We start from the raw sequence: 11,656 nt of genomic DNA on the forward strand, positions 1-11,656 counted from the left end.
AGCTTGAATTGGGGTGTGATTTGTGTTCCTACCGTTGTTTGATGTGATTTGATGTTTCGACTAAGTTTGTATGATATTATAGGACTTGTTGGTGTATTTGGTTGAGGTCCCGGTGGCCTCGGGCGAGTTTCGGATGGTTAACAAATAAAATTTGGACTTAAGGAAAAATCTTGAAATTTCAATCTTTTGGTGCAATCGCACCTGTGGAATTTTGTGTCGCAGGTGCGAGCTGACGAGTGTAGATATGACCATGAAGGGAGCTGGGCAGAGCTCGCAGGTGCGATGATTTTGCCTCACCTACATGCTCGCGCACCCGCAGGTGCGAAGTTTGGGAAAGCAAGTGGTTTCCGCAGAAGCAGAAAATGCACCACATAAGCGGTTCCGCAGGTGTGGAATGCTGGTCGCAGGTGCGAAAAGCCTGGAAAAAATGTTTAAAACAAGGTCTGCGATTTTGGCTTCATTTCTACCATTTCCAACACGATTTTGGGCGATTTTTGTAAGGCCCCGTAAAATTTCGCAAAGGAATTTAAGGTTTCGTGATGCTAGAGTAGGCTTATGTGTTCGGCTCAGACTTTTTGGATTGAACAGTGCGCTGGAAAGTAAAGGAATATTTTGAGCAGAAAAATGCATTTCTGCAGCCCACTATGCTACCGCATAATCACTCTACGGATCGCATATAGGCCGCAGAGTGAGGCAGGAATGGGCAGGTTTGGATGCCATTCTGCGGTCGACTATGCGATCGCAAAACTGTTCTGCGGTTCATTATGCGACCGCATAATAGGTCTACGAGCCTCATAGTGACCGCAAACCCAGGCAGAGTTTTCCTAATTCCGAAGGCCAATTATGCGGCCTATTATGCGGACCACATAATCATTATGCGGTCGCATATGCGACCGCAGACCTGTGTCGGGGTAGGTTATTTTTCTAATTTTTGACCCGACCCTATTTCGGTATATTGAGGTAGAGGGTTTCTTTTGAAACAAAAAAATTAATGTTTTAGAGAGAAGTGAGAGTGTTTTAGAGAGAGAGGAAACCCTAGGCTAATTGTTCATCAATCTTTGCTCAAGATTTGGGGAAATTCACAAGGCAAACTCACAAGGTCTTCATCCTAGAGGTAAGATTCTATACCCTAACTTTCATTTCGAAAGTTAACTAGAAATAGGTAATTAGTAAGATAATTCTTGGGTATGGGAGTTGGTTATTTTGCATGCATGTGTTATCAAAGGGTGTAGGATGATTGTTGAGCTAATAATGGTAAAGAATGGGTTGTGGGATGATGGAATCCTCCATAAAAGAACCTTGAAACCTTAATGCACACCTAGTGTTCGATAAAATACTCAAACGAGCTAGAACCATGATCATCTTCCTAATTTTGGTTCAATTTGTTACATTTCTAAAATAGATCGAAGTTTCTAAGATTTCCAAAATATTTTAGAGTTTAAGGAAGCTCAAGTGAGGTATGTTGGCTAAACTCTTCTCTTAGAATTGAATTCCACGATATTCATGTACTTTATGTAAGTCCCGAGTGGTTCATTATAAAATTGGATATTCTGAATAAATTTGTGTTGAAAGCTATATGTTCAATATGTATACCAAATGCTATTATCATGTCATGTTATCATTTGAGAATGGGTTCAAGGTATGGGATGTGCATTAATAATGTTTCTCCTTCAAGTCAAGTTCAAACGAAAGCTATTGTGCCAAATTTTGTGAAAAATCTTTATGTGCCTAAGACTTTTAATTGCTCACATGTGTACTACAAACCTTGAATTGAAATGTAGTTGTTGTTGATGATGATGATGATGTTTGAATGTGAAAAGGTGAGCATGAAATACTAAATACGGTCGACATTCCAAGAATGATTTTTATAATTGCTGCCACTAGTGCCAATGAAATGAAAAGATGGGAAATAAGCATGAAATGAGATGGTTGGTATAAAAAGGTTGATGTCTCGAATGAGATGGCCTAGCCGATCGAGTCGTGATCGGACGCTATGCCGCACACATGGTGGTGATTGTGCTGGAAATTATGATGTTGGTTGATGTCTCAAAATGAGATAGCCTAGCCGATTGGGTCGTGATCGGACTCCGTGCTAAAAGTACGGTGGTATTGATATTGTGAATATTGGTATCGCGAACGGTGGCATATTGGTACTAAATACCTCCCAACTTAAGATATGGAAATTTATTTGAACATTGTCTTGATCCTAATTTGAGGTTTGATATTGTTTGAGGCTTCCACTGATATTATGATTGTTCTTACTTGTATTATTAATTGTTCTATTGAGATGGTGTTGTCATTCATACTAGTACTATTCCACATGTACTAACATCCCTTTTACCGGGGGTGTTGCATCTTCAATGGATGCAGGTGGTTCCACAGTAGGAGACACTGATCAGTGATAGCAGTACACCCTCTTCCCAGCAGACTTGGTGAGCCCTACTTCATTTCGGGGTCATGTATCATTTGTTCCCTGTATATTGTGTTTGAGGTATAGCCGGGGCCTTGTTGTTGGCATTATGATAATACTCTTCTGTATCTATTAGAGGCTCCATAGACATAGTATGGGTTGTATATTGGTGCTGGGAAAGTCAAACAATGTTATGCTGTGGTTGTATTACTTGTTCCATTTCAGACTATGAAAAATGTGTGTCAAATTTGAGACTTTAAAATGATGAAACTATTGGTAATGAATTGGTATTGTAGAAATGATCAACTTATTGTCTAATTAAGGAAAATATGTATTACCTCAATTCATGGGTGAGTTTGGGTAGAAGAAAATCTAACAGGCTTGCTCAGCCGGGTTCACTCGGTTGAGCGCCGGTCGCGCTCCCTGATTTTGTGGTGTGACAATTGTTCAGAGAGAATTCATGGGAAATCTTGAGGTAAGTCACTTGTGAACGTTCTTAGTCAATAATATTGGATTATCATTGAGTATTTCGACTAGATTACATATTTTTGAGGTGAAATTAGAGGATTTGGGCCTAGGGATTTCGAAATAAGAATTTGAGAATTGGAGGTCGAGATGATGTCAGAATTTGGTAAAATTTGTATGGTTGGACTAGTGGTTGAATGGGCGTTCATATTTTATAACATTTGTCGGGCTCCGAGATGTGGGTCCCATGGGCGATTTTGAGTTAAATTTCGGATTTTGTTGGAAAATTAGTATTTTCATATGGAATTAATTCCAATAATTTGTATTGACTGAATCGAATTAATTGTGACTAGATTCGAGCCGCTTGGAAGTTGATATGCACATAATGGAATTTTTGGAGCATTGTTTAGCTTGCTCGACATTAGATTCGGCTTGTTCGAGGTAAGTAACACTTCTAAACTTGGTGCTGAGGATATGAAACCTTGAATTACGTGCTATGTGATTGGTATTGATGTGGCACACATGCTAGGTGACGGGCGTGTGGGCGTGCACCATGTCAATTGTGACTCTGTTATTTATGTGGTACTATGTTATTACCTGAACTTACCTGTAACAATCAAATCTCTACATACTAGAACTATTGAGATGTGTTCCATGTTAGAAACCATGTATATGCTACATGCTTATTCTATTCTGGACCCATTGAGGTCGTTACTGTTGTTGAGTTATCTGCTTACATTGAAATTTCATACTCAATCATGTTCATTCATTTCATATCATATCTCAGTCTCTGTTGCTACATATTGACATATCATATAATCATTTTTCAGCTTGTTTCCTAACATTGTGAGCCCGAGCGACTGGAGAGATTTATGACTGATGAGCCGAGGGCCTGATTGTGAGGATATTGATACTATGTCACGTGAGTTATCCGTGCGGATATAGATATTAATACTATAGCACGTGAGTTATCCATGCAACACGTGAATTGTCCGTGTGGTTTATAGATCTTTGGCTGAAGGAGCCCCTCCGGAGACCTGCACACACCCCCAGTAAGCGCGATTGATTTATATTGATGGATGGATTTTCCCTGGACATGGATATTGTCCAAAGAATTTATAACTGGGGATAGATCTTCCCCACGGGTTAGATTGGCCCTACTCAGTACTGAGTGACCATATACAGTACTGATGATTGAGCATGATGAGTGTAAAGCATGAGAGAGTGAGATTGAGTACTATGAGAGTATGAGTACATGTGTTCATCTTAGAGATAAGTTGCATTGACATACACACATGACATATATGCATAGAGATGTATTTTCCTCATGCTGTACGGTATCACGTCATTCATGACTTCTCACACATATTGACATATGGGCATAGTGATGCATTTTACACTAGCTATTTGGAAAGAAAATGAAATATCTTATTTATTGTTGGAAGGAGTTTTTGGAAAAATTACTGTTTTCAAACTTACTCATATTTTTGGTACCTTCGGTAAACGACTTTGGTTTTCAGTGATACACTTGAAAAGCAGAACTATTTTCAGAAATCATGATTAAGCTGAGCATTTTATCTCTAAGTTATTTCTTTTATTACTTGCTTTATGTTGTTATGGGCTGTTGTTCGCAATTGGTGTTGGAACCGACCTTTTTTCCAGCTCGTCACTACTTTCAACCTAAGGTTATGTTTCTTATTTATTGAGTAAATGGGGTCAGTTTTACTCATACTACACTTCTGCACCTTGCGTCCAGATGTTGGTTGCCGTGATCGACAGGAGCTAGAATTGAAGACGTATCGGTGTTCCAGTTGTAGCTGCCTCTTGTTCATGGTAGCCTTAGATTTATAAAAATATATTTATGTATATTTCGAACAGATGATGTATTTATTTCATACCAGCTTTGTAAATTCTAATCTTAGAAGCTCATAATTTGTACTACCAGTTCTTGGGGGAATATACCAGTTTATGATATTTTCTTTTAATTAATTGCATTATTAATTTCATTGGAATTGGTTAGTTGTTAATTGGCTTACCTAACGGTTTGGGTTAGGTACCATCACGACTAGTTAGATTTTTGGTCGTAACAAGGTGGTATCAGAGCTCTAGGTTCATAGGTTCTACAAGTTATGAGCAAGTGTCTAGTAGAGTCTTGTGGACCGGTATGATGACGTCCATACTTATCTTCGAGAGGCTACAAGGAATTTAGGATAATTTCCCATCTTTCTTTCTTCATCATGCATAATTGATTTAGCTTCAAACATAACTCTTTGAATTCCTTCCACGCATTCGTGTGTGCATGTGAGCGCTCAGTATCAGCTGTGCATCGCCGACTTGTGATTCAATGAACGAGGTTCTAGATGAGTATTATGTGTTTTGGTGATGGGCCAGTCTGGCTAACTTAAGGTCGAGGTTAGACCACATCTTAAGCTCAGTAGTTTCGGTTGTGAGAACTTGTGCGTTTGGATTTATGCGTTCTGTAGTATCCCTATGAGTGGAATTTGAGGCTCGATGAGCGGTTGAATGACTATATGATGAGTATGATGTGAATACGGGATGTGTTCAGGTGGGTTGAATGAGACAGATAAAGTTTACTTGTGACTCAAGAGTTTTCTATTGGGTACTTGATTTCTATTTTGATGTGACGTACGATCTTGAGTTGTGACTGTGTTGTGGGATCTGTTATGCTGTTTAGTTATATAGCGAAGTAGATTTTCATGTCGCGTTGATGAGTTCAAACTCTGAAATATTAAGTGATCCCATAGTAACTGTGGCGGCGAAAGGGTATAGCAAGATGCCAATTTGAGGCTAAGCAGGTGGGTTATCTCCTGCAGAGAAATCTACGTATGTGTGTTCCTTATAATGTTGAGTTTAGGGTTCCTTTTCTCCCAACGGGGTATATATGTTGATATTTGAGTTTAGATTAGTTAAGAAAGTTGACTTGACCGTTACGGGGATGAAGGCGAGATTAGTAGATGATTTGAGGTATTTTATGGTTTGTGTTACCTGAGCTTGTGAAGAATTTTTGTGGAATTGACTGCGGGATTATGACAATAGTAGACTATGGGGATGGTGAATTATCAGATGTTTTGTTATATGGATTTGAGCCAAGTAGGGGAGTCTGCTATCTATGATTTTATTGCACGATTATGTGCGGTATTGGTTTTGGTACGAGCCATACTTGTTGATTAGTTATGACTTGCGGAGGTTGAGATCGGGGATGACTCGAGTAAGAAAATTTCTTGAATGTGGGTTATATTGCACTTTATGAAAATATAAAAAATCATGAAATGATTAAATTGTTATTTGAAAGATTGGTGGTGTTAAAGCAGGGTTACTTCTTTGGGGGCTGTTGTGCTAAAGGGGCTTGTGTCTTTCGGCCCATTTGGGCGGTGCAATTTAGATTTGAGCATAGTGGGTGACTTTCTAAAGGGTTCTAATGGATTGAAAATATATGTGTCAATTGAAATATTTTCGGAATTTGTATATCGCCAGAATCAATTATTTACACTGGATGGTACCGGGACTTGCGATAATTCTGTATGACTATGGATTCTACATTTTAGTGCAAGAAAAGGTAAAAAGGAATAATTTTAAGTCCACATAAGGTATTTTTAGTGTTGGGGTCACGGTTGTGGTACTTTTGTGGTGCTTAAGAAGAATACAGTGTCTTATGGGCCTTAGGGCGGTATGATTTATGTTAGGATGTCTTGTAGTGAGCTTTGGGTAAGGATCGTAGTGTTCTGACAAGGAGAAGTGTCAACTTGAGGATAATTCAGAAGAAACTCAAAGTAAATAGGACAACTGGGTAGTAGGCTAGACCAGTATGGTAATGGTATGCTCGGTTCTTTTGGGTAATAATGATGTGGTGAAGCTCTACAGTTGTTTTGGTGGCAATATTCTTGGGTTTGGTCGAGTTAGAGAAATTTAATTCTGATTGCTTGGTTATGTGCAAATGGATTTCAAAGTGTTCTTGAGGTTTCTACCATGGTTTGAGCCGGATATTCTCTATCGGCGTGGGGAACGTGTTTTGTATTGTGATTTTCTCCTAGAAAGAAGCAAGAGAAAGGTGTAAGGCCCAGCAGAATTTCGTAAAAAGAAAAGTAATGTTTTGTGGTGCCGAATTGGTATTGCGTGTTGAGGATTATATAAATTCTTCGTGGCGAGCTTGCGAGCCGGGGGTCGAACTTTTGGGGTTGAACAATGCACTGAAAAGTAAAGGAAAAATTTGAGCAGAAGAAATGCATTTCTGTGGCCTACTATGCGGCCACAGAATCACTCTGCGGACCGCATATTAGTCGTAGAGTGAGGCAGGGAAGGGTAGTTTTGGAGACCAGGTTTGCGGCACATTATGCGACCGTATACCAATTATGCGCTGCATTATGCGACTGCAGAACAGGTACGTGGGCCGTATAATGACAGTAGACCGAGTCAGTCATGCCCAGTTTTGGGGACCAAATTATGCGACCGATATGCGGTCCGCATATCAATTGTGCGATCACATACCCTGTTCCGATGCTTCATTTTTGAGTTTTTACAACCAGACCCTACTTCGTTAAATAGACGCAATGGATCATTTTTGACCAAAACCTGACATTTTAGAGTGAGAGAGAGTGCCCTAGAGTGAGAAGGTGTTCCTCAATAATTGTTCATCAATTTTTGCTCGAATCTTGGAGGATTAACAAGGAAAACTCACTAGGTCTTCATCTAAACCATGGGTAATTAGCAAGATAATTTTGGGCATGAGAGTTGTTTATTTTTCATGTATGTATTATCAAGGGGTGTAGAATAATTGTTGAGCTAAAAATGATAAATAATAGGTTGTGGGATGATGGAATCCTCCATAAAAGGACCTTGAAACCTTAATGCACACCTAGTGTTTGATAAAATGCTCAAATGAGCTAGAACCATGATCATCTTCCTAACTTTGGTTCAACTTGTTATATTTCTAAAATAGATTGAACTTGCTAAGATTTTCGGAACACTTTAGGGAGTAAGGAAGCTCAAGTAAGGTATGTTGGCTAAACTCTCCTCTTATAATTGAATCCCATAATATTCATGTAATTTATGTAAGACCCGAGTGGTTTATTATAAATTGGCTATTCCGAGTAAGTTTGTGTTGAAAGATATATGTTCAATAAGCATCCCAAATGCTTTATTCATGTTATGTTATCAATTGAGGGTGTGTTCAAAATATGGGTTGCGCATAAAAAATGTTCGACTTCAAGTCAAGTTCTAACGAAGGCTATTATGCCAAATTTTGTGAAATATCTCTATGTGCCTAAGACTCTTATTTGCTCACATGTGTACTACAAACCTTGAATCGAATTGTATTTGTTGTTGATGATGATGATGATGATGTTTGAAATTGAAGAGGTGAGCATGAAATACTAAATACGGCCAACGTGCCAAGAATGATTTTATAATTTGGCCACTAGTGCCAATGAAATGAAAAGATGTGAAAGAAGTACGAAATATGATGATTCATATAAAAAGGTTGATGTCTCGAATAAGATAGCCTAGTCGATCGGGTCGTGATCGGACACCCTTCCGCACACATGGTGGTGATTGTGCTGGAAATTATAATCGAAATTGTGATTGTGGTCGATGTCTCTAATGAGATAGCCTAGATGATCGGGTCGTGATCAGAATACGTGTTAAAGGTACGGTGGTAGTGATATTGAGAATGATTTTGGTTGATATCTCTAATGAGATAGCCTAGCCGATTGGGTCGTGATCAGACTCCGTGCTAAGAGTACGGTGGTATTGGTATTGTGAATAATGGTATTGTGAACGATGGTATATCGGTACTAAGAATCTCCAATCTGAAAATATGGAAATTTACTTGAAATCTTATGTGGTTCTTAACTTGATGTTTTGGTATTGTTCGAGGCTTCCATTGATTTTATGATTGTTCCTCCTTGTAATATTATTCATTATAATGAGATGGTGTTTAGTTATGCATATTAGTATTATTCGACGGTACTAATGTCCCTTTTGCCGGGGGTGCTGCATATTTAATGGATGCAGGTGGTTCCACAACAGGAGACATTGATCAGTGATAGCGGTACACCGTCTTCCTAGCTGACTTAGTGAGCCCACTTCATTCTAGGGTCATGTATCATTTGATATTTGTGTGTTGTGTTTGAGGTATAGCCGGAGCCATGTTGCCGGCATTATCATAGTACTCTTCTTTATCTATAGAGGTTCCGTAGACATAGTGTGGGTTGTATATTGGTGTTGGGGAAGTCAAACTCGTTATGTTGTGTTTGAATTACTATTTTCACTTCAGACTATGAAAAATGTGTGTGAAATTGAGAGTTTAAAATGAATTAACTTATGGTAAGAATTTGGTATTGCAGACATGATCAATTTATTATTTGACAAAATAAAATACATATTCTCTTTATTCATGAATGAGTTTGGGTAGAAGGAAATCTAATAGGCTTGCTCGGCCGGGTTCATAAGGCTGAGCGTCGGTCGCGCTCTTCGATTTTGGGTTGTGACAAAATTGGTATCAGAGCCTAGGGTTTTAAAGTGTCCTAGGATGTCTCAGAGCCGTGTCTAGTAGAGTCCTTATTATCGGTGTGTTCTCGACCACATCTATAATTAGGATTCTACATGGGAATTTAGGAATAATACCCTTCTTTCATGTTCTTGATCGTGCGACAAAGTTGGTTGTAAGATTGTTTCTCCTTTAACTAGTGCTTTACTTTAATTTTCAGTACATGGCACCTAAGAAGAAGGCAAGAACTGGATAAAGAGCCAATGTCACCGTAGGAGTGGCAGTTGACCCTATAATTGATGATGCGGGTGAACACCCGAGGGGTGAGAATATTCCCCCAGTTACTTCACTGCCTTATTCTACTACAACTGATCAGACCGCACTTGTCCCTACACCTACTAAGGGTGCAATGGTTCCTCCAACTGATATTCCAGTTCCACCTTCTGATTCTGGTGTTTCTGATGTTGATCTTAGGAGAGCCATATAGATGTTGGCTCAGATAGTGGCTTCCCAGGACCAGAGATCAAATGTTACACCCACTTCTTCCTATCAGCAAGGGGATTCTACTAGTTCCAGGGTGAACAGGTTTCTCCAGTTAGATCTTCCAGTGTTCACGGGTACTAACCCAGAGAAGGATCCCCAGGACTTCATTGATGAGATGCACAAGACTCTCCGAGTTATGCGTGCTACTGGGACGGAGGTAGTGGAATTGGCCTCCTACCGCCTGAAAGAGGTGGCATATTCTTGGTTTGAACTATGGGAGGAGTCCCGTGAAGAAGGGAGCCCTCCGGCGAGGTGGGTGAGTTTGTCAATGCCTTCATTGATCATTTATTGCCTGCCGAGACTAAGGCAGCCCATGCTACTGAGTTTGAGAATCTGAGGCAAGGTAGCCTGAGTATGTGGGATTACCATATGAGATTTGCGTACGTGTCTAAGTATGCTATTTACATAGTGCCCACTATGGAGGCTAAAGTGAGCTGATTTGTACAGGGCCTTAGTCCTTTGGTAATTAATGAGGCTGCTACAACTGCCTTGAATTCTGATATGAACTATGGTAAGATGGTGGCATTCGTTCAAGCCATAGAGACTCGCAAATTGAGGAACTGAATGGAGCGAGAGGGTAGTAATAAGGGGAGGGTCGTCAACATTCAAGGTGGTTCTTATGGTGGTGGAAAGTCAACAATCAGGGGAGGGTCGTCAAAGCCATCTCATTCCTTTACTCAGTCTTCGGCTAGTGCACCGTCATCAAGGCCCAGTCAGCAGCAGTAGTGGAGCCATTTCAAGCCCAGTCTGGGCAACTGAGGCTCCTATCAGCAGGGTCGTCATGGTGGTAGATTCCAGCAACAACGGAGGCCCCCATGCCTAAGGTATGGAAAGATGCACTTAGGAATATTCTACATGGACTTACCCATATGCTACGTATGCGAATTGAGGGGTCACATTTAGAGGGATTATCGTTCGTCCCGCCAAAGTGAAGGCAGGGGCCCAGCATAACCATCTAGTTCTGCAGCTACTACATCCGCGACACCTCCTCCAGCTTGAGGCACTCCAACACCCACAGGGCGTGGTGCAGCTAGGGGTAGAGTGTAGAGTTCGGGAGGATCCGGCCATTTCTATGCTATGAGAGGTCGCCAGAATTTAGAGGCTTCTCCGGATGTTGTCACAGGTATATTGACTGTCCAATCTCATGATGTGTATGCTCTTATTAATCCCGGTTCTACTATGTCATATGTCACTCCTTATGTTGCTATGGAATTTGGGATAGAACTAGAACAACTTCATGAGCCGTTCTCTATATCTACTCCGGTTGGTGAGTCTATTTTGGTCACACGGATTTATAGGGATTCTATTGTCATGTTGCGTGGTCGGGACACCATGGCCGATCTTATTGAATTGAGAATGGACAATTTTTATGTGATAATGGGGACGGACTGGCTTTATTCTTGCTTTGCCAATCTGTATTGCCAAACTAGGACTGTTAGGTTCGAATTTCCAAATGTGCTAATTATTGAGTGGAAGGGTGATGACGTAGTGCCGAAGGGTAGGTTTATTTCTTACCTTAAGGCTATGAAAATGATCAACAAGGGGTGTATTTACCATTTCGTCCGGGTTACAGACACCGATGTTGAGGCACCTACACTTGAGCCCGTGCCTGTTGTGAATGAAATTCCAGGAGTCTTTCCGGATGAACTCCCTAGGATCCCACCAGACAGGGAGATTGATTTTGGGATTGATGTGATGCCAGACACGCACCCTATATATATTCCGCCCTATAG

General features: G+C 40.3%; 1 protein-coding gene across 1 annotated transcript; it reads left to right on the forward strand.

Moving 5' to 3' along the window:
- Window positions 1–9,867: 9,867 nt before the first annotated feature.
- On the forward strand, window positions 9,868–10,487 carry LOC138901706 (uncharacterized). The gene is made up of 2 exons (XM_070189488.1): window positions 9,868–10,179; window positions 10,371–10,487. Exons 1-2 carry the CDS (start codon window positions 9,868–9,870, stop codon window positions 10,485–10,487), a joined length of 429 nt encoding a protein of 142 aa, XP_070045589.1.
- Window positions 10,488–11,656: the final 1,169 nt, after the last annotated feature.

This window comes from Nicotiana tomentosiformis, chromosome 11 (assembly GCF_000390325.3).
Source record: "Nicotiana tomentosiformis chromosome 11, ASM39032v3, whole genome shotgun sequence".
NCBI lineage: Eukaryota > Viridiplantae > Streptophyta > Magnoliopsida > Solanales > Solanaceae > Nicotiana > Nicotiana tomentosiformis.